This window comes from Pelobates fuscus, chromosome 2 (genome assembly GCF_036172605.1).
Source record: "Pelobates fuscus isolate aPelFus1 chromosome 2, aPelFus1.pri, whole genome shotgun sequence".
Taxonomy (NCBI): domain Eukaryota; kingdom Metazoa; phylum Chordata; class Amphibia; order Anura; family Pelobatidae; genus Pelobates; species Pelobates fuscus.
Window position 1 is genome coordinate 136,393,703 of NC_086318.1, and position 23,348 is coordinate 136,417,050.

Genomic DNA, 23,348 nt, shown 5'->3' on the forward strand with positions numbered 1-23,348 from the left:
GCAGTACTGGAGACCGTATCTTCAGAAGGATATTGATACCGTAGAGAGAGTTCAGAGAAGAGCTACTAAACTGGTTCATGGATTGCAGGATAAAACCAGGAAAGGTTAAATGATCTTAACACGTATAGCTTGGAGGAAAGACGAGACAGGGGGGATATGATAGAAACATTTAAATACATAAAGGGAATCAACACAGTAAAGGAGGAGACTATACTTAAAAGAAGAAAAACTACCACAACAAGAGGACATAGTCTTAAATTAGAGGGACAAAGGTTTAAAAATAATACCAGGAAGTATTACTTTACTGAGAGGGTAGTGGATGCATGGAATAGCCTTCCAGCTGAAGTGGTAGAGGTTAACACAGTAAAGGAGTTTAAGCATGCGTGGGATAGGCATAAGGCTATCCTAACTATAAGATAAGGCCATAGACTAATGAAAGTATTTAGAAAATTGGGCAGACTAGATGGGCCGAATGGTTCTTATCTGCCGTCACGTGGGGGCCAGGGGGGAGGACATTAGGTCCCCCCCTTATTAGTATTTAGGGCCCCCACCCACCGCTTAGGGGTGGGGGCCGGGGGGGGGGGAGGACAATAGGTAATTTTACTTTAGGGAAGGGGGACCCTATTTTTTTATTTGTATTTTTTTTTACCAGTGAGCAGCCTGTTTACTAGACATGCCCCTACTCGCGGTATAGCAAGTAGGGGCAAAATGTACTAATACTAAGTAATTTTTACTTAGTATTAGTAAATTTGGCTGAAAGACCAATTTAGGTCTTTCAACCTTTTGGTAGATAACTCCCTAATACCGTGGGAATTAGGGAGTTATCTACTAAGCGGCTGCAAGAGAAGTCCCGAAATACCGAAGTTCCGAAGTGCCGAAGTTGCCGAATTTCCAAAGTGCTGAAGTTCCGAAGTGCTGAAGTGCCGAAGTTCCGAAGTTGCCAAAGTTCTGAAGTGTTGAAGTGCCGAATTGCCGAAGTCCCGAATTTCGGAATGCCGAACCAAAAATTTTCCCCATGCACATGCCTAAAGTCTATATTGAGTCCCTTATGGACTAATGTGTCTAACTGGAAAATCCACTTAGCTTCTATTTGGTCAAGTATTTTGTCAATGCTGCCTCCTCTCCAGTGCACATTTACTTTTTCTATAGATAGAAATTTGAGTCCTGTGGGGTCTCCCCCATGTACTTCCTTAAAATGATTAGAGAGGTTATGTGTTGGAAGTCCTTTTTTGACATTCTTGATGTGCTCGGCAATTCGTATTTTCAGTGGTCTCTTCGTACGCCCAATATATTGTTTTGGGCATGGACATGTTATAAGGTAGATGACTCCCGAAGTGTTGCAGTTCATATTGCTTTTGAGGTCGTATTCTTCCTGGTTGGTCAAAGATGAAAGTCTTGTAGTTATTCCTTCCAGAGATGGATTGTTCTTACATGCTATACATTTCTTACATCTTGTAAAACCGTGAATGGAGTCTTGACCCGTGGTAGTGTTAGAGGATTTGATGGTAGGTGCCAGCATAAGTTGAAGGTTAGGGGCCCTGGTAAATATAATCTGTGGTTGGTGATCTAGGAATTTAGAAAGGGTTGGGTCGCTTCTGAGGATTCCCCAGTGTTTTTTAAGAATCTTCTGTATTTGGGAGGACTGGTGATTGTATTTTGTGATAAAAGAAGGTTTGGTGGTATGTGGATCTAAGGTTCTACTTTTCTTGCATAAATTATCCTCTCTTGGGATGGCTAATGCTTTGTTCATGGCTTCTCCCAATAGTGCTGCAGGGCTGCCTTTGTCTAAAAATCTCCTTTTCATTTCTTTTATTTGGTTCCTACATACGTCGATATTGGAGCAGTTACGTCTAACTCTCCTAAATTGGTTTTGAGGTATATTCCTTAACCATGTGGGTTTGTGGTGACTGTTTAAAAGGAATAAAACTGTTGCAATCAACATTCTTTTTAAAGGTTTTTGTGTGAATTCTTCCTTCCTCGACATAAATATTAAGATCTAAAAACTCAATCTGTTCTTTAGAGTGGTTAAAAGTGAATTTCAGGTGATAGGGATTGTTATTGAGGTAGGTCTTAAATTTTTCTAAAGATTCCAAATCCCCTTTCCATATAAAAAAAACAATTGTCAATATATCTGGGCCACAGGGACAGATTCTACTGTTGTGCTGATCAGTGTGTGTATGGTGAGCCCTGTATGTTGTGGGTACTGCTAACAGGGTTGTGCATATGTGACTATCTGAAGTGTTGTCGGGGGATTATATTATTATTATTATTATTATTACCATTTATATAGCGCCAACAGATTCCGTAGCGCTTTACAATATTATGAGAGGGGATTTAACTATAAATAGGACAATTACAAATAAACTTACGGGAACAATAGGTTGAAGAGGAGCCTGCTCAATCGAGCTTACATTCTATAGGAGGTGGGGTGTAAAACACATTAGGACAGGAATTTGCAATCAAATAAGGTGGGCTGCCCTTTAGGAGAGGGCAAGAGACAGGTATGAAAGTCTTGAAAGTTAGTCTTGGAGGCCATAAGCTTTCCCAAAGAGATGGGTTTTAAGGCACTTCTTAAAAGATGCAAGACTAGGGGAGAGTCTGATGGCGGTAGGCAGGCTATTCCATAGGAAGGGAGCCGCCCGCGAGAAGTCCTGCCTATGCGAGTTGGCCGTACGGGTGCGGACAACGGACAGGAGGTGGTCACGGGCAGAGCGGAGAGACCGAGAAGGGACATACCTATGGATCTGTGAGGAGATATAAGAGGAGCTAGAGTTGTTTAGTGCTTTATAGGTGTGAGTTAGTACCTTGAATTGACTCCTATAGCATACAGGAAGCCAATGTAAGGACTGGCTGAGGGGTGAGGTGTGAGAGAAACGACTAGAGAGGAAAATCAGTCTAGCAACAGCGTTCATTACGGACTGTAGGGGTGCAGTACGGCTTTTGGGAAGACCAATCAGGAGAGGGTTACAATAATCCATGCGGGAAATTACTAGAGCATGGACAAGCTCCTTGGTAGTATCTGGTGCAAGAAAGGGGCTGATGCGGGCTATGTTTCTAAGATGGAATCTACAGGATTTGTCAACATGCTGGATGTGAGGCTCAAAGGTGAGACCAGAGTCAAGTATGACACCAAGACAGCGCACTTGCAAGGATGGACTGATGTGGGTACCACAAACTTGAAGGGAGAGCGAAAGAGGAGGATCAGTATTAGGAGGAGAAAAATCAAGGAGCTCAGTTTTAGAGAGATTGAGTTTCAGAAAGCGGGAGGACATCCAGTCAGAGATGGAAGAAAGGCAAGCAGTGACACGTTGCAGGATGGCAGGGTAGAGGTCCGGGGAGGAGAGCTATAGCTGGGTGTCATCAGCATACAGGTGGTAGTGGAATCCAAAAGAGGTAATAAGTTTGCCAAGAGAGGCAGTATAAAGAGAAAATAGAAGGGGACCAAGGACAGAGCCTTGGGGGACTCCAACCGAGACAGGACGAGGGGAGGAGGTATCATTAGAAAAGGAGACACTGAATGAGCGTTGGGAGATATAAGAGGAAAACCATGAGAGGACACAGAGGTCACAGAGACCAAGCGATTGAAGAGTTTGAAGAAGGAGAGCATGATCAACGGTGTCAAAGGCCGCTGAGAGGTCAAAAAGAATTAGTATGGAGTAGTGGCCTTTGGATTTAGCTGCGATTAGGTCGTTAGTAACTTTGATAAGGGCAGTCTCTGTAGAGTGAAGAGGGCGGAAGCCAGATTGAAAGGGGTCAAGGAGAGAGTTGGAATTGAGGAAATGAGACACACGGGTAAAGACAAGTGGAGAATGTGTTTGCAGAGATCATTTATTTATGCAGGAAATGTTGGTTTAATTTAAAAAAAAGTTATTAGAAGTTGTTTTGTTTCCCCTCCCACTTGCCTACCTTTTCAGAGAGAGGAGAGCAAATATCCTAGTTGTTCTTATATGGCGCAATAATTAGGCAATGAAGGACCAAGCAAAATATGCATATGTTGCAGCTCTAAGACTCATCCCTCTGTCTCTGTTCCGGCATATATCAGGCGAGACAGAGCATTGCAACAGTAACATGCAGCGACTCTGTGACTCTCCAGGAAGCATTAAGGGATATTGACTGTGGTGTATGCACCAACTGAAAGTAGAGACTACAAGCTTCCTTGCTCTCCAGGTGCTGCGGCACTCCTGGCCAGCTATGGGGGATCTGAACTTCCTCACTGGTCTTTTTGGGTTCGAAATGACACACATGCTATGATGCTATAGGTTGCTTACCTCTGCACTATTGCAACTTGAGGTCTCTATTCTTTTTATGCCGAAGGGAAACTCTAACACAGACTTAAGATGACTAGTGACAGGCACAATAATTTTGAGCAGTAACAAGCCAAGAACATAGACAGATCATCCAAATAATATAAGTAGAAATCAATCAAAAACGCAACTACAATTTCATGTAATTTTCAAGGAGTTTTTTTATTAGATGTAATTGTGTACAAACTACTTGAAGTATTGTCTAGTTATGCAATTCAAAACTCATGCAACATGGAAATTGCTCACTTTTTTTTACTACAGGATGTAAATAGAATGTGATGAGGGCATTGCACATTATAAAAGAAGCATAACACATTTAGATTCCAGGGTTCCTACTTGACCAAGTGAGCAACATTGAAAGATCATGTGGGTGATCATTACCATCAGCTGGAGGAATACATCTAAGGTTATTCACTAAATGAGCATTGCCAGGAATTCATAGTGAACTTAAAATTAATTTCAAATTAAAGGCCAAACTAGCCAAACTGAAAATAAAACTGACTTGAAGAATTTCCCTAATTCAGCTATTTTAGAATACATTTTGAAATTCACCTACTTTTGCAATCATCACTTATTGAATAACCCTTATAGAGTCAACTCGTATGGTATGTTTCTGTGCATTAGTTACCATTCCTGTAGGCACATTTAGGCTAAATGAAAAATAAAGTTAGACGTTATGGTATGATTTGCACACTGGCAAATAAGGACTAATTGCTCCATCCCCTATTTGTGTAATTTATTGTTTGGCATTTTTAAAGCTAACATTTTTATTGTACTGTAGTATAATTATGAGGTATATAAAAAACAACTTGCCTTGGCTTGTCTTCCTGTTTTCTTAAAAAATAAAGCTAGAATAAACTCCTAAAGCTTCAGTTAGTATGGTTTAATGGACAGAGGCAATATAGTAGATATGGCCCAATCATAACTGTAGCTCCTTGCTTAAGGAAGGCTCCTGTTTGAGCCAAAATGTTGCCTGTTTGATCTCAGTAAAGCCTGCAATTTAAGCTAGAGGCTATGTGCGCCCTGATATTTTTCTTTATGTCTACAATTCAAGAGGAATTAGTGTTCTCCCTGGTGTAATCTCCCTATTTTGATTGGTGAGTGCAGTTCCTGTTTCAAATGTGAAAAGTAACTGAACCCCCTGTGACCAATTTAGTCTAGCTAGTGGTTTCTAGAAACGCCAGAAGTTGTATAATTATGGCAGTAAATGGTTACTTAGGAATGGATATTGGCTTATCTGATGGTCTTGTCTCCAGCTCTTCAGAAGGAGATACAGCTTCTTGTGGGAAATTCTTGTCCTTTCCTGGGCATTGGTCAGATGTGGAGGCCTGCTCAGGAAAACGGCGGATAAATGGTTGGGTTGGTCTACAAAGATTTGGTGGAGATACCGGACTTCCTTGTCCTGGTGAATTGGATCTAGATGAGAAAATTTTTCTCCCTTTCTCTTGAACCTGGGGAGAAGATGTAGATTCTATAGCTACATATGTAATTTTACCATAAGGAAACTGTGGCTGAGCACATCCCACATGCACTTGAGAGCTATTATGCCTCTGGTGATGTTCATGACTTCCACTGTGGTCATGATCATGTTTATGGCCATGCTTGTGTCCATGTTTGTGTCCATGTTTGTGTCCATGCTTATGCCCATGTTTATGTCCATGTTTGTGACCATGTTCATGACCATGTTTGTGATGAGAGTGTCCATGCTTCTTTCCATGGTGATCTCCTTTCTTTCCATGATGATGTTTTCCAGGACGATCAGGTTTATCTTCACTAGAGTCAGTCTAGAATACAGATACATTTAAATTATTTTTACAGTGCTCTTAAATACAGAAAGAAGGTACATGAACAACAGTAATATAAAATTACAATCACAGAACATGGATTTGGTGGTGATTAACTTATGAGCTTAGACTAACAAGCTTTTATATGTAGAGTTACTATATGCTGCATGTTTTTATAGACACATTTAATTTTGCCATATTTATGAAAATGCATGACAAGGAGAAAAAAAGCCAGTATGTATCAAACATATTTAGCAGGATCCTTAATTGCCTAATTACTGCATCTTATACACCTTCCTCTGAATTCTACATACTACAGGGCAACCCTTGTCATGTGCTGCCTGTTAATATTCATATATAATATGTGTCCCTGAAAACATAGTGAATTTGGTAACCCTATTATTATGTGATGTTTTAGCACAAAGACATAGAAGAAGAGGCCAATTATAGGATATAATAATACATAAATGTGGGAATTAAAGTAATGTTCCAAAAACCATAACCACTAAAGCACACCTTGTAAGTAGTCACATAGTCTTACCCGGGGACTGCTGGGTGCTGCTCCCCTCCCATCTACAGTAGCTTATGAAAGCTTCTCTGAGCTAATCCATGCAGGGCTGCGAGCATTAGATGATAGTTCTCAACCAATGGTCTAAGCTGTGCCCGTAAATTGCTTAGCTCAGACAGAGAACTTCCGTCTCTGCTGTAAGCTCTAAAATGGTTTATCCTCTTACAGTGGTGGAGCACCAAGACATTCTTAGCACCATAGTGAATGAGTGATCGTTTAGAGGACAAGTAAATCAGGGAATTGTCAATAAAAATATTAGATTGCAATATTGCATAACGTTTGATACAGTTCAAAGAATCAGTTTTAAGAATCAGTTGTACGCCAAAGGACCATTAGTGAAACATGCTTTGCACAGGACTAATATTTAAGGAACACTATAGTCACCTAAATTACTTTTGCTAAATAAAGCAGTTTTAGTGTATAGATCATTCCCCTGCAATTTCACTGCTCAATTCACTGTCATTTAGGAGTTAAATCACTTTGTTTCTGTTTATGCAGCCCTAGCCACACCTCCCCTGGCTATGATTGACAGAGCCTGCATGGAAAAAAAACTGGTTTCACTTTCAAACAGATGTAATTTACCTTTAAATAATTGTATCTCAATCTCTAAATTGAACTTTAATCACATACAGGAGGCTCTTGCAGGGTCTAGCAAGCTATTAACATAGTAGGGGATAAGGAAATCTTAACTAAACTGAACTTTCAATAAAGAAAGCCTAAATAGGGCTCTCTTTACAGGAAGTGTTTATGGAAGGCTGTGCAAGTCACATGCAGGGAGGTGTGACTAGGGTTCATAAACAAAGGGATTTAACTCCTAAATGGCAGAGGATTGAGCAGTGAGGCTGCAGGGGCATGTTCTATACACCAAAACTGCTTCATTAAGCTAAAGTTGTTCAGGTGACTGTAGTGTCCCTTTAAAATACTACTTTGTAGGTTTACCTTACTTGAATTGCATGTAATCGAATATTTGTAATATTTTTCAAAGATTTTTTTCCATTTGTACATTTTTGTGCCAGCATGGTCCTGACACCCCTTTCTCTTTGTAAGAAGTCAAACCATTTTAGAAAAGTTTGACTTCTTTTTTCTTACTTCTTTTTACTTCTTCTTACTGGTTCTGCTCCCTATCTTCACTACAGCTACGGGAGAGTAGGAGCTGGGGGGGTTAATGAGACACATGGAGGGGCTGAGCGATAAAGAAACCCCCCAGAAGAGAAACACAAAGTGTGCTCTGGAGAGAAAGAAACACACAGAGGAGTAGTGGGGGGGGGGGGGGGGGGGGAAGGAGGGCACAAAATAGAACGACAGGGGAAAGACAGGGGCTTGGGGGAGAGACACGCAGAAGGGCAGTGGGTACACAAAGAGACACAATGTAGCTGGGGAAAGAGCAAAAGAGAAAAAAATAGACAGGCTGGGTTGAGGGGACATAGAAAGGCTGGGATAGAAAGAGACACACAGAGGGGTTTGGAAGGTTATAAAGAGACGCACAGCATAGCCACTAGGGCACAATATAGTGGGTATGGTACTTGACGTGACCATTCACCTGCTGCTTGTCCATAACAGGATATGCGATCACTGCTAAATCCCTCTGTATACTAGTAATGACATGACCCCTTGTATTCATGTAATCAGAGTAATTTATTTAATTTTGCCACCTAACTATGCCAAACAACATGAGAGAGCAGATGTAGTTTTGTGATAGCAGCCCCTGTTGCTTCTTCTCCCTGAACATCTTACTGTGCTATTGAGGAATACACAAATAGTGGGGTTAGCACTTTTGGCCTCTCATAGTTCTTATTTACATAATGCCATTTCAGTGTAAGTAACCTATGATGTTCTGGCGCTGTTCTAATGACCTCAGACAACAGGACTATATAACACCTTGGTCTGTAATACTACTTTTGACTTGTATTGACTTTTCTGATCTCTTTATCAGAACATTGTCTTGTTTTACCATGGTGTTGCTACTCTTTTCTCCTTTGACCTCGTCTGGCCTGTTTTACCCATTGCACGTCACAAGTGATTTGCATTACTAGTGTAATATCCCAAAAACTAGTAAAATTATTTCTCCAGTAGGAACATTTCATACCTCGGGTTCAAATACTTTGCAGGTGACTGTCACAACTGGGTCAGCTGGTCTGCTAAAATGCGCTATTCCTTTGCTCTTGCAGTAGCCAGTATGCTGGGAAAAGAAAGTTCAGATAGCTCATTACTAGTAAATTAACCCTATTTTACAACATAGTTTCATTAACTTTATATTTAATGTGAGGCGTTTTAATTCAGTTGTGTTTCTAACTGTTGACCACCATATTTTTCTTATTGTTAAAATACATTTGTGATCAAATTTTTACTTCTCGTTTTTTAGACACTTATTACATTTAATTAAACTTTTACATTTTTTATATTTTACTTTTTATCTGGCTCAGCAGCCATGTTGGGTCAGATGTTATCTGGCCAACTGCTCCTCAATCTTACATGCTTGCTGTTGTGTTTGCTTTCTATTGACCTGCAGCAACAGGCAAGTTAGATTATACAACAGTTGGGTAGATAACAATAGACTCTGACCCATTATAGTTGCTCAAGACCAAAATGGGAAATTTTATAAAAAATAAATAAATAAATCAATATACACTTTTCAAATAGTTTAATTACATGTAAAAAACATTTAAAAAGCCAGAACAGTTAGAAAACACTATTGAATTTTAAAGCCTCATACGTCAAGTATATAGACCACACTTTTTTTGCAAATAATTCATTATTAAACAACCTATTGTTTTGTTTATTATTTTACATATACCGTATATACTCGAGTATAAGTCGACCCGAATATAAGCCGAGGCCCCTAATTTTACCCCAAAAAACTAGGAAAACTTATTGACTCGAGTATAAGCCTAAGGTGGGAAATGCAGCAGCTACTGGTAAATTTCCAAATAAAATTAGATCCCAATAAAATTACATTAATTTAATATGTATTTACAGTGTGTGTATATAATGAATGCTGTGTGTGTGTGTTTGTGTAGTGTGTGTATAAAATGAATGCAGTGTGTGTGTGTGTGTGTGTGTGTTTGTGTGTAGTGTGTGTATATAATGAATGCAGTGTGTGTGTTTGTGTGTAGGATGTGTATATAATGAATGCAGAATTTGTGTTTGTGTATATAATGCAGTGTGTGTGTTTGTATGAGAGTGTATATAATGCAGTGCGTGTTTGTATGAGTGTGTGTGTATAATGCAGAGTGTGTGTTTGTATAAGTGTGTGTATATAATCAGGGGCGGACTGAGAACCCTCAGGGCCCCCGGGCAAAATAAATCAAGGGCCCCTTACAGGCCCCACCCCATACTCCGCAGCAAGCGCCACCCATGTCCCGCCTCCATGCACCGCCTCCAGCCACACCCTACACAATCTTTAGACACAAGGAACAAAAGTGCAATAATCCCTTCAAGGCCCCAGTAGAGACTACAATGGGCCATGGAGGGGGGTCTTTCTAGCAGAGGCTATCTCAGTGTCCTTTAGAGAGTGTGTTAGAAAGAATCCCCTCCAGGCCCTATTAGAGACTACAATGGAGTCTAATAGGCTTGGAAGGGGGTCTTTCTAACAGAGGCCATCTCAGTGTCCCTGCTGGAAACAGTCGCCTCCAGGCCCCAGTAGAGACTACAATTGAGGGCTAATGGGCCATGGAGGGGGGGGAGCATTCTAGCAGAGGCTATCTCAGTGTCCTTTAGAGAGTGTGTTAGAAAGAATTTCCTCCAGGTCCCATTAGAGACTACAATGGAGTCTAATGGGGCCTGGAGGGGGGTCTATCCAACACTCTGGTTCCTATTCACAATATAGCAACACAACATAGCTGATACCTAGGCCAATTTGGCTCCTCTTACCTTAATTACTGTTGCTGACTGGCAGTCTGTGGGCTTGCTGGAAGGCTGTGGGCTTACTGGCTGCGGCTGGCAGGCTGTGGGCTTGCTGGAAGGCTGTGGGCTTACTGGCTGCGGCTGGCAGGCTGTGGGCTTGCTGGCAGGCTGTGGGCTTGCTGGCTACTGCCGGCAGGCTGTGGGCTTGCTGGCTGCGACTGGCAGGCTGTGGGCTTGCTGGCTGCGACTGGCAGGCTGTGGGCTTGCTGGCTGCGGCTGGCAGGCTGTGGCTTGCTGGCTGGCAGGCTGTGGCTTGCTGGCTGCGGTTGGCAGGCTGTGGGTTTGCTGGCTTTAAGCCTAACTGGTGGCCTGTAGGCTGGCTGGCTGTCTACTGGCCAGCCTGTGGGCTGGCTGGCCTGTGGGTTGGCTGGCTTGCTGGCTACTGGGGCACTCGTAGATTATTTAAAGAAATAATCCATGCACAATAACCACTACTACTCTGTGTAGTCGTTATGGTGCCAGGAGGGCCGGGCCCCCCTCCCAGAGTAAGTAGTCAAACCGTTTAAGAACAGTTTGACAACTTACCTGGGGTCTGCTGGGATATGAGGCTGTAGTAGGGTATAGGAGCAGTGGTGCAATGTGTAAGGGGTGCAGTGTGTGTGAAAGGTTCAGTGTGTGTGAGGGGGTGTAGTGTGTGAATGTGTAGGGTGTGTGGGGCAATGTGTATGTGTGTGGCAATGTTAGTATGGGGGGCTGTGTGTGTATGGGTGGGCAGTGTATGTGTGTGTGTGAGGCAATGTGTGTAAATGTGTATGGTGTGTGTGGGGGCAGTGTGTGTGTATGGGGGGCAGTGTGTGAATGTGTATGGTGTGTGGGGGCAGTGTGTTTATGGGGCTAAAGTTCACTCTCACCACTGCGACCACCAGGAATACCTGGTGGTCACAGTGTTGAGAGTGAACTCTAGCCCGTAGCTCCAGGGCTAGAGTTTACTCTCGCAAGAGCCGTAACGTTGCCGTGGTAACCGCGGCAACGATCTGTGCTCGCGCAAGAAGGACCCAGAGGAGCTGCAGGCTGAGCTCCTGGGTCCTCTCTTCCTCCCTCCCCTGACGGCTGCCCGCACGGTGCCTGCGGACAGGGGAGGGGGCAATTGCCCTCCTCTTACTCCCCCCTCCCCCTCTTCTTACCCCCCCCTCCCCCTCTTCTTACCCCTTCTTACCCCCCTTCTTACTCCCCCTCTCCTTACTCTCCCCCTCTTCTTACTCCCCCTCCCCCTCTTCTTACTCTCCCCCTCTTCTTACTCCCACCTCTTCTTACTCCCCCCTCTTCTTACCCCCTCCCCCCTCTTCTTACTCCCCCTTCCTCTTTTTACTCCCCCCTCCCTACCCCCTTTACTCCCCGCTCTCTTCTTACTCTCCCCTCTTCTTACCCCCCTCCCCCCCTTCTTACTCCCACTCTCTTCTTACCCCCTTCTTACTCCCCCTCTCCTTACCCCCTCTCCGCTCTTCTTACCCCCCTCCCCCCTCTTCCCCTCTTCTTACCCCCTTCTTACTCCCCCCTCCCTTCTTACCCCCTCTCTCTCTTCTTACCCCCTCTCTTCTTACCCCCCTCCCTTCTTACCCCCCTCCCTCTCTCTTCTTACCCCCCTCCCTCTCTCTTCTTACCCCCTCTCTTCTTACCCCCCTCCCTCTCTCTTTTTACCCCCCTCCCTCTCTCTTTTAACCCCCCCTCTCTCTTTTAACCTCCCCTCCCTCTCTCTTTTAACCTCCCCTCCCTCTCTCTTTTAACAACCCCCTCTCTCTTTTAACCCCCCTCCCTCTCTTAACCCCCCCACCTCTCTCTTTTAACCCCCTCCCTCTTTTAAACCCCCCCTCTCTCTTTTAACCCCCCTCTCTCTTTTAACCCATCTCTTTTAACAACCCCCCCTCCCTTTTAACCCCCCCTCTATCTTTTAACCCCTCCCTCCCTCTCTCTTTTAACCCCCCCTCCCTCTCTCTTTTAACCCCCCTCCCTCTCTCTTTTAACAACCCCCTCTCTCTTTTAACCCCCCTCCCTCTTTTAACCCCCCTCCCTCTTTTAACCCCCTCCCTCTTTTAAACCCCCCTCCCTCTTTTAAACCCCCCATCTCTCTCTTTTAACCCCCCTCCCTCTCTCTTTTAACCCATCTCTTTTAACCCCCCCCTCTCTCTTTTAACCCCTCCCTCCCTCTCTCTCTTAACCCCCCCTCCCTCTCCCTTTTAACCTCCCTCCCTCTCTTTTAACTCCCCCCCTCCCTCTTTTTACCCCCTCCCCGTAGCGTGGCCGAGCTGCTCTGCGTCCGCGGTGCCGGCCGGATTGATAGGAAGGTGCACACACACTGAGTGTGCACCTTCCTGTCAGTCCGGCCGGGTACAGGAAACAGAAACTCGCGCGGAACAGGAGTTTCTGTTTCCTGTACCCGGCCGGACTGACAGGAAGGTGCACACTCAGTGTGTGTGCACCTTCCTATCAATCCGGCCGGCACCGCGGACGCAGAGCAGCTCGGCCACGCTACGGGGAGGGGAGGTAAGAAGCTGCAGCCGCCTGAGTGCTCTTAAGAGAGCGCTCAGGCGGCTGCAGCATTTAAAGGGGCGGCCAGGCCCCCTGAGGGCGGGCCCCCCTCCCGGCCGGGCCCTCGGACCATGTCCGAAGTGCCCGACCGGTCAGTCCGCCCCTGTATATAATGCAGAGTGATTTTGTATGAGTGTGTGTGTGTATAATGCAGAGTGTGATTTTGTATGAGTGTGTGTGTATATAATACAGAGTGTGTGTGTATATAATGCAGAATGTGTGTTTGTGTGAATGCAGAGTGTGTGTGTGCTTGTGTAATGTGTGTAAACTGGGTGGGGGAGGGCATTTTTATTATTATTAATATTTGTAATATTTTTTTATTTTAATATTATTTTATTTTTTAATTTTAATAGTATTATTTTATTTGTTTTATATATTATACAATGAAATTATTATTTTTTTGTCCCACCTCCCTGCTTAATACCTGGCCAGGGAAGGGGACTATGGCAATCCCTGGTAGTCCAGTGGATGGGCTGTGCAGTGGGGGGGCTGGCAGGAAGCGTTTACTTACCTTTACAGCAGCTCCTGTCAGCTCCGTGCAGCTCCTGTCAGCTCCGTTCAGCTCCCCCGTTCAGCCCATCAATGAACACGTCTATATGATCTGTAACAATCTCTAGGTAGGCGTTACGTGTAAAAGGATGCATTCTGTATTCTGGCACCTTTCTATCATGGCCAGCTTTAAGTTTTTTGAGGAAATTGAACTAATGTAGCTTTTCTTCGTGATCAAACTAGACGGGATAGCCTTTGCACATGCTTCAATGAGCCTAAGGCAGCCATGATCTTGATCCTGGTTCACTGTTTGTCCTACTATGCACCACTTTTGGTAGGTAGTAACCTCTGCATACTGGGAACAACCAGGGGTGTATTTACCACAAGGCAAACAAGGCATTTGCCTAGGGCGGCACTTTAAGGGGGGGCGGCAAAAAACGCACCCCAAGTACCCAGGTAAATGCCTTGTTTGTCTTGTATACTGGGGAGTCCAAGAGCTGGCTGCCACCTTATGTCCCCCCTAGGTGTTAAAGTACTAATATTCTAGCCGGGCGATGAGGGAGACATGTCCTTTTAGATGAAAAAAATATTAATAATTGGTGAGTATGAGAAAATGTGTATGTGTGTGTGTCTGGCAGTGAGTATGTTTGTGACTGTCAGTGAGTGTGTGTTTGTGTCTGTCATAGTGAGTGTGTCTGTCTAACATTGTGAGTGTATGTCTGTCAGTCAAAAAAAGGTCTTGACACGAATTGGTGGGGCAAATTTAGATAAGGGGGTGCCGAAATTAGTCATGCCTAGGGCAGCACAAATCCAGAATACACCGCTGGGAACACCCCACAAGACTTGACATTTTGGAGATGCTCTGACCCAGTCATCTAGCCATCACCATTTGGCCCTTGTCAAAGTCACTCAGACCTTTTCTCTTGCCCATTTTTCAAGAGCTGACTGTTCACTGGCTTTCTAGTAAATCCTACCTTATAAAAGGTACCATTATAACAATATAATCAATGTTATTCTCTTCACCTCTCAGTGGTTTTAATATTGTGCCTAATCAGTGTATGTACTGTATACGTAGCTATTCTGGAGCAGTATTCAGAAAGCTGAGTAATTGCCATGGGAACCGTCAGGATACTCCAACTAATTATTCCTAAAATGCCCCCCAAACGTACTCTTTATTCATAACCTGTTGTCTTATATAAGAATATGTATTGTATCTCGTTTACCGATTTGTGGTCTGCCAATTATTTAGAATAAAACAAATACAAACAATAAAGAAAAGTCTCACACAATATTGAGTTCATAAAGTACATGTGAAATCAAACTAATTTAAAATAAAATTAAACAATATATCTTGCATCTTGAATATATCCCTATGTATCAAGCTATAGAATATAAGTTAAACAATTCTGAACTGCATGCTTCCTGTTTATATTTTTTTCTCATAAAAAAACAAACACAAAACAACATAATTTACACTTACTGCAGATTCAGAATCCGAGGGTGGGCAGAGGTCCGGGTTTCCAGAAGATGTGGATTTGTTACAGTTAGACTCGTGAATTAAAAATTCCACCTTGTAGATAGCTCCAGCCACCACCTTCCAATAACACCATCCAAAAGTAAAGGTTTATAAATTAAAATGTTATGACATTCTATACAAACACACACATATATGTAATTATGTAAGTATTCAAATACATATATACGACTAAAGTTAGTGGAGTGGCTTCAACAGATTCCAGATGGGACATCTGAGATTACTATCCAGAAGAGTAAGATCTAGTAACAGCTAAGATACTGCGCAGAATCCTGAGACTCCCGAGCCTTTGGTAGAATATATACCACCCGGTAGGGTGAGAAAATAGATTTAAATGTAATTATTTATATATATATAAACACACACATATATTTGCATAGTTACATAATTACATAGGTTGAATAAAGACTCAAGTTATTTAAGTTCAACATTTCATATATCTGTATTACTGATGTTGACAAAAAAAAACATTGAAGCAATTAAGCAATTTCAAAGTTAAACTCCTTATGTGCAGTGTTTCATACCCAAATTCTGCATATAGAGACTCAAGCCCTAAAGTGTTAATGGTGCCTGGAGTAACCCTTTAAGATGTAGGGGATTTGGTGCTCAGAGTTTCCCTTTAAGGACATATATGTATAAAATGGCTATTGCTTCATTATCTATTATTTTGTATGGCTATATGTGTGTTGTGCATTCTCAATAAAGTTACAATTAAAAGAAGACTTGGAGATTACTGCGACATGTCTTGTGGTAACACGTGAAAATGTTTACCTGAATTGTGCCTTTTGTGATATTCCCAAGAGCAAAAAAATTGTCAAAGTTGTTGTCCTTGTTAAATTTCTTAAGCCCTTCGTTTGCAACACTGTGAAATCTGGTGTCATTCAATGGATGTGTCATGGGACAGCCAAGACATGGAAAAGGTTCATTAGCTGGCAGATAAAAATCAAAGGTTAGCATTACCAATGGATGAATTATTTTGTGAAATGCATAATTATTAGAAAATTAAATTAATACACATCTACGTATTAAAGGAATACTGCAAGCACCATAACAATAACATCTAGTTGTTATGGTGCCAGGAATGCCCTGGAACCAGTGGCGGAACTACCAGGGTCACCCGTCACTTCAGGGGGCTTGGCCACCCTGCGGACACCTGCGACTGTGGTGCCCACCGGCTAAGTAACGCAGCCCCGGCCCGCGCGGTAGAACTGCCGGGATCGCGAGTTCAGTGGCCCATAGGGTGGCGAATGCTGTTATGGCCACCCGATGCTGTATTTCCAGGGGGCCCAGCCAGCGCTGTGGTGCTTTAACAGTGCGACCGGGCCCCCTGTGATAATGTCAGATGCTGGGAGGAAGTGACTGCCCCGGGAGCAGCGCGGGAGGAAGGAGAGGAGGGAGTCAGAGTGGGAACTCTGACTCCCATCAGGCTAAGCCACTGGACACCAGGGAAAGGTATATGTGTCTGTATGAATGTTTCTCTGTATGTGTGTGTGTGTACATATGTCTGTATGTTTGTCTGTATGTATGTGTGTGTATGTCTGTCTGTGTGTCTGCATGTGTATCTGTTTGCATGTGTGGGGGGAGGAGGGAACGTATGGGAGAGGGGCGGTAGACGTATAGGGGAAGGGTGGCAAGGGGGATAGACATACGGGGAGCCCCAGGGCAATTTTCGCACTGGGGCCCCATGGTTTCTAGTTATGAATCTGCCTCCTCCCCTTGCGAGTAGTGAAAAAAACAACTACACCTAGAACTTCTTCCACTGGAACTTCTCTCCTGAATGGCAGCATTGAGCTGTGAGATTACAAGGACATGATCTTTACACCAGCACTGCTTCTTTAAGATAAAGTTGTCTTAGTGCTTAGAGTGTCCTTTTAAATGTGTGGATGGCTGAGAGAAAAAAACTTATTCTAAACAAGCTTATGTGTATTTCTAACAAGCTCCTAATGTTCCTACCACACTGCCTTTTCTGCATTTATTCTATATGTCTTTATGTATTTGTGTCAGTTATGACAGCTAAGAAATAATGTCCTTGACAGCACTCCACTGTTTTTTCAGCTAATCTATTTTGGCCTTAAATTTGCTATTCTATTAATACATCTCTGCAATCCTCAGTTTAGTGGATAACTAAGAGTTAATTTACTTTGGATTTTTGTATAATTTTTAATAGTCCAATTACAATAGAAAATGATTAAGTTGTTGTAAAAACTATAATATTACTACTCCATTAAAGTGACACTGTAGTAACTACAGCTTATTGTATTTGTTCTGGTGAGAATAATCATTCCCTTCAGGCTTTTTGTGGTAAACACTATTTTTTTTTTAGAAAAGTCAGTGTTTACAATGCAGCCGAGGCAAACCTCTACTGGCCACTTCTCATCCGGCTACTAGAGGTGCTTCCTAGCGCAGTGCTCACAGTGTACAGGATGGTCATTAAGTGGCTCCACCCTCTGCATGGAGACACTGAACTTTCCTTATAGAGATGTATTGATTCAATGCATCTCTATGAGGAGATGCTGATTGGCCAGGGCTGTGTTTTGGCTTGTGCTGGCTCTGCCCCTAATCTGCCTCCTTGACAAGCTCAGTCAATCCAATGCTTTCCTATGGAAAAACTCAGAACACCACTTCTGATGATGCCAGCCAAGTAGGCAAATCAGGGGCAGAGCGAACAGCAGCAGACCGAAAATAAAGGTAGGATTTTAGGGGACAGAGGGGGTGGGGCAAGGGAGGTTAGGGGGGGACTAGATAGTGATTTCAACAGTATTGGGCCAGGAATACATGCTTGTGTTCCTGACCCTATTAAATCCATGTAAAAATGGTCCAGTAGTCTCAAAATATGAAGTGCCAAGTGTTAGCTGAAATATTGGCACTGCTGTGCTCTCTGCTATGCACTAAATAAAGCAACACTTTATATTTTAGACTTAACTGTCTTAAGGAAATATACATCCATACTGAGCTTATTTGACCAATAATACAGGATACAAAATAGAACATATTAGTGTATGATTCCAGTATCAGTCCTTATTGTTGTTAGTGCATACCTGGTGTCAACTTGCAGTCATATTTGATCAGGTTGGCAATTTCCTGTGGTTTATCAACGTAAAATACCACTCTACACTCTCCAGAAACCTACAAAAAAACTCTCACGGTAAATAAATAAAGGATAGTTTTATATAACTACAAAAAATGTTAAAGTAAGTCCAATTCTGTGAATTGACCCCCTTCACTACTGAGCACTTGACTGAAACATATTACCATAAGATGTTTTTAAAGCAATGAATGCACAGCTGGCATATGATCATGTCATAACGCAGAAATTGTGTGTATAGATTATATGTAGACAAACAAAAATATTACATTTGGATACATTTTTTGGGGGAATTTAATAGCTTTAGAAAGAGCGTTTGGAAATATTAGTACAAAAGCAAAGATGCAAGTCTTCTCACATGCCGTAGGTTTGACAAAAATAGTTTAATAAAAATGGTCAAATGCATTGCTTATAGGTATTTGTAAGGACCCCAAAGGTAATTACTAGCAGTGCAGCAAGGGCTGGATTTGCCATAAGGCCACCAAGACCTCTGGGTCAGGCCATGGGGGCAGGCAATTTTGCAGGGCTGGCACTCAATGTATCATAGTGTTAAATATTTCATTTTAATTTTTTTTCAGGTGCCAGTTGTCATTATCCATATGGATAGGGGCAGAAAAAAATTTCAAAAACATACTTTTTATAGTATTGACCACTTGCTTATCAAGGATCCGAGCATTACATTTCTGTAAAATGCAGATGTCCATTTCTCTATTTCTCAATGTGAGCTGACATATTTTCAAATAAACTTTCACGTTAGCATTGTTGCTTTAGGCGATATAAAACGTAATATTTAGTAAAAGTTATTAATGTACTTACAGCTTCATGCCTCTGTTTGGGCTCACAGTCCTTCCAGTGTTCATTGCTCTGCACATGACATTCTGTTTCATACACATCCAGTGTCAGGTAATATATCGTACCTTTACCCTCCTGTGATACATGTTAAAATATGTAAATAATGAAGTATAACATGAGATAATAATCATTTACAAACACACAGAAATATATGCATGCCATGCACACTTACAGACACAAATATACACTCACTCATAGATACACATGCAGAGGTAAGCATTGAGAAATACACATATACTGATAAACACTGCCAACACACACACACACTGCCAAATGTACACGTTCAGAGGCACATCTGATACACACTTCCAGACACACACTTTTCGATCCACATTTCCTCTAAATCTTTTCTAAACTTCTCCTGATAGGCTTAAGCCGCTTTTTTAAGTCTATCAGGGTTGTTGTTTTTTTCAGAATATTTTGCTTTTTTAAAATATACGGTTTTGGTAAATCTCTTACACTATGAAACATACACTATGAAACAATGCAACTATACAAAAATATTGACAATATGTTAGTAAAATGTAAGACAAATGTCAATTCATTACTGTACTAAATCCCACCAAATGTTTTAATTAGGATTAGTTCACATTGTTTAGCTCAGTGAAGCTAAATTCAAGAGGCAGACAATTGCTTAGAGCACCTGTCTTGTAAAGATTTTTCATTGAGCTGCATTGGGAAGTCTGTGATTGGACAGCCACAGAAACTGTGGACGGAGTTAGAAGGGGAGGGCTTGCAAACACTGCAGAAATGAGAAGTACAACAAGGGGAAATCCTTCCCCTTGAATAAATAGGAAGGAGAACAGTGGTCTTTAAAAAAGGGGGGATATCCACTAAACGACTGAAAAAACAACCCACACCCTAGGTTGTATGTGATTGTACTATGAACTTAAGTATTTAATAACTAAGTATTTAATAACTATTTAATATCTCTTTCTCTCCCCTTTAGGACTATATGCTGTTTCTTTAAGTTTGATTTTATATGATATATTCAATTTCTGCTTCTTTTAAATATATGACTTTTAATATATGATTTGTTAAAATATATTCTTTTATATGAGATTATTTTACATGTGCCTTTTAAGGTATGAGAAATTTAATTTAATTTAAGTTATTTTATTGCAATGTAATTATGTAGGGTGATGTATATCTGTAATTCTTTTTATATACACTGAGGTTCCATTATTTATTCCATATCTTTACTATCAATTTAATGTTTTTATGCAGAGCTAATTGCATTATATTGTTCCTCTACTGTATATATATATTGAATATATGTACTTTATATTTTCTAGTTTTTTCTATTTAAATAATTATTTGATTGTACATATAAGGGTAAATTATCATATGCATATCCATTTATATCTGTTTTAGTTAGATTTACAATGGTCTGAAGTTAAATTGTATATGTGTCACATGTATGGCATGTAAGAGTTAACAACTGTTAAGTTATGAAAGGGTTAACCACAGGGAAGGTTAACACGGCCGATGGATATATAAATCCATCAGTCCAAGATAGATGCATCTCCTCTGATGAAGTGACCGGACGTCACGAAACGCGTAAGGCTGCATCTATTCATACAACCACAGTGGAATGCATACGGAAGTGAAGTGGAACGCACGCGGTGAATCTCCCGGACAAGCTGCTAACAACGAGGACTCGGAAGCTGCCTCTGAAGCCGGCTCTGACGAGGCGGCATTTCCAGAGTATCCAGGCTGCTGGGAGGAAGACCCCAAAGGAAGGTTCCCCTCTTTATATGCCATCTGTGAACTATTGAGTATATTTTTAATCGTTTTTAGTACCTATGCTTTTTGCACAATAAAATCTACCCATAAGAAGATTCTGCTGCTTTTGCACTTTATATTGCACAGCTCAACGATCAACATTAGGAGTTTATTTTCAGGACCCATTTATAATAGATGTGGAATTGTTTAACTCACATTTCTACATATTCTTTTCTTTCTTTTTTTCTCTCCAAGTATCACACTTCTAAAAAGGTTATTTAGTCTGATACTAGAGCACATTTAGCTCATATTGGCAAGTCTCCCTGTTGTTTGTGCAGATGATCTGCTAGCCAGGTTTTTATTCATATGAGCTTACAAAATAAGGACTTTTTTGGACTTAAATATATGGGTGTATAACATTCAAATCAGGACTGTGACCTATTTCTATTTGCATTGCCACAGTATCAATTGAGGCATTGATATTTTAGTAACTGTTTCTCTCATTTAAGTGTTACTTTATATTGCTACAATTTACCTGCTTCTCTCTGTTTGGCACATATCTAGTATCCTTTGGGTGTTGATATCCACTCCTGATCTGAGCAATTAGTAGTTCTATTTGCTTCTTTCCTTTTACTGCAGAAATGAGAACTGCAGTATTTGCAAGCTGTTTGTAAATATACCCCCAATAAAAAAATTTCATTGGGGGGTATATCTACAAAATAGTGATTTAAATTTTTTTTATATTTGGGTAGTGGAGTGTCCATTTAAAATAAACAAATTTTATGTTTGAACGCGGATCACAATGTAAGATGGCTCAATTGAAAAAGCTTTTGTTAAGATATTCTAGTCATGCGATTACATTGTAAACTGCAAGTCAGAATAAAAATATTAAACATACATGTCCTCTATAGGCTTCTGTACTATCAGTCTCCTGAGTCTTATATTTATATATGTGTCTATACGTTGATAACATTAAATATAATGAATCATTGTCACTTTCATATTTAAAAGTACCTGGAACTAAAAATAAATATTTACCTGGAGTACCTGGAACTAAAAATAAATATTTAGCTATAAAATATTTAGCAAGAAACATAATTATTTTATATAATATATATTATTTCCCTACCAAAAAAGAAAATGTAAAGCAAATATATCATTTTTTGTATAATGCATATTCGTTTAGTGAATTCATATTTTTCCCCATAGTTGCTTTAATATAATTATATTAGTTGTATATGAATTAAATATGAACTGTAATTATAAAATATTATGCTTTTCATATTTTCTCAGTGTATTTTTACCTCATTGTGTTCCTGCACATTGGAAATGCGCTTTATCCCCAAGACAAAGCCGTCTTCTCGAAAATCATTTAACTCGTCAATAGACAAATCTGCAGCGATTTCTACTTCAGGGTCATTGCAAGCAGAAGAAATCAGTGGAGTTTCTTCTGTCTGTTTTCTACCAGCCCTACAGCAGAGCACCTGAATGAAAGCTATTAATAAAATAGCGAGCTTCATCCTTCTATGTAGAAGGATACACAGGACAAAGCTCACTGAAACCAGCTATTAGAGAAATAATCTGCTGAAGATGGATTTCAGCCTCACTTATATATATTGACAATCTATGGAACACCAAACCACCTTCAACTGGTTGCAAATCTCAGTAAACACACAAGAGTCAATGATTAGGAGAATGTCCAACAAACCACTCTTCAAAGTCAGGGCTACTGCTTAAAGTTCACCGCAAAAACATATCTGCATTCAAAGTCCTCTATATTAGCGTTTTTCAACCTTTTCACCAGTATGTATGAAAACAAATCTTAAAGGGACACTCCAGACCCCTTAAACACTTCATATATCTGCAGCCTGTGCTTGTTGATGGCTAAGTTTTCATTCAGAGCCTCAGGCACGTTGTTCATAGGTAGGCAGGAATAATAACAAAGAAAAATATGATAACATTGATTTGTGGTCAGGGGAAAAAGCTGAGTAAGCGTTAACCTTTAAATATACTAACGTTGGTTGTGGTGTGCCGAAACCGACGTTCGGACAGGCCTGTAAATAAAGAGGGCAAAAAGAGATTTTCATGCAAACTTTAATACGTAGGTATTTGTTAATAACAACCATGAAAACATGACGTAATTATCATTACTTGGCTAGCTCTTTGAATGCTAGTCTAAGTTTTTTTTTTCTGGTTGGGGTATGTAACCAGTCTTTTGATTATGTGCACTGGTATGTTTTTACAAAAGGCTGCTGTTGCTGCCCCTATACGCAATGAATGGCCTGTGAAGGCTGATAAATCACAACCTATTTTTGAAAATAGCATTCTTATGTACACCATGCATTTTGATGTCAGTGGTCTACCGTGTAAGCTCAGTAGAGGAGAGCTTTTGTTCTGACCCAAAAGGGGTCAGACAAAATTGGTTGAGTAATAGAACTCGGCACCATTTGTTGCCTATGCGAAAAAGTTGTATTTAGTCTGGTGGCGCTGTTTGATTTGTTTCTGACTGTCGTAGTGTCAAAACATAGTGGTCCCCTACTTTGTTTAGTTCAGCTATTTTTAGCATATTGTTAGTATT

At 41.2% G+C, this 23,348-nt stretch overlaps 1 protein-coding gene across 1 annotated transcript; it reads right to left on the reverse strand.

Annotated features, from left to right (window-relative positions):
• Positions 1-4,870: 4,870 nt before the first annotated feature.
• LOC134586856 (fetuin-B-like) lies at positions 4,871-22,390 on the reverse strand. The gene is made up of 7 exons (XM_063442735.1): positions 22,075-22,390; positions 19,010-19,120; positions 18,147-18,234; positions 15,880-16,037; positions 15,055-15,168; positions 8,743-8,835; positions 4,871-6,088 (listed from the first exon to the last, which is right to left on the reverse strand). The coding sequence occupies exons 1-7, from the start codon at positions 22,288-22,290 to the stop codon at positions 5,516-5,518; spliced, it is 1,353 nt and encodes a 450-aa protein (XP_063298805.1). The 5' UTR covers positions 22,291-22,390; the 3' UTR covers positions 4,871-5,515.
• Between the last annotated feature and the right edge of the window lie 958 nt (positions 22,391-23,348).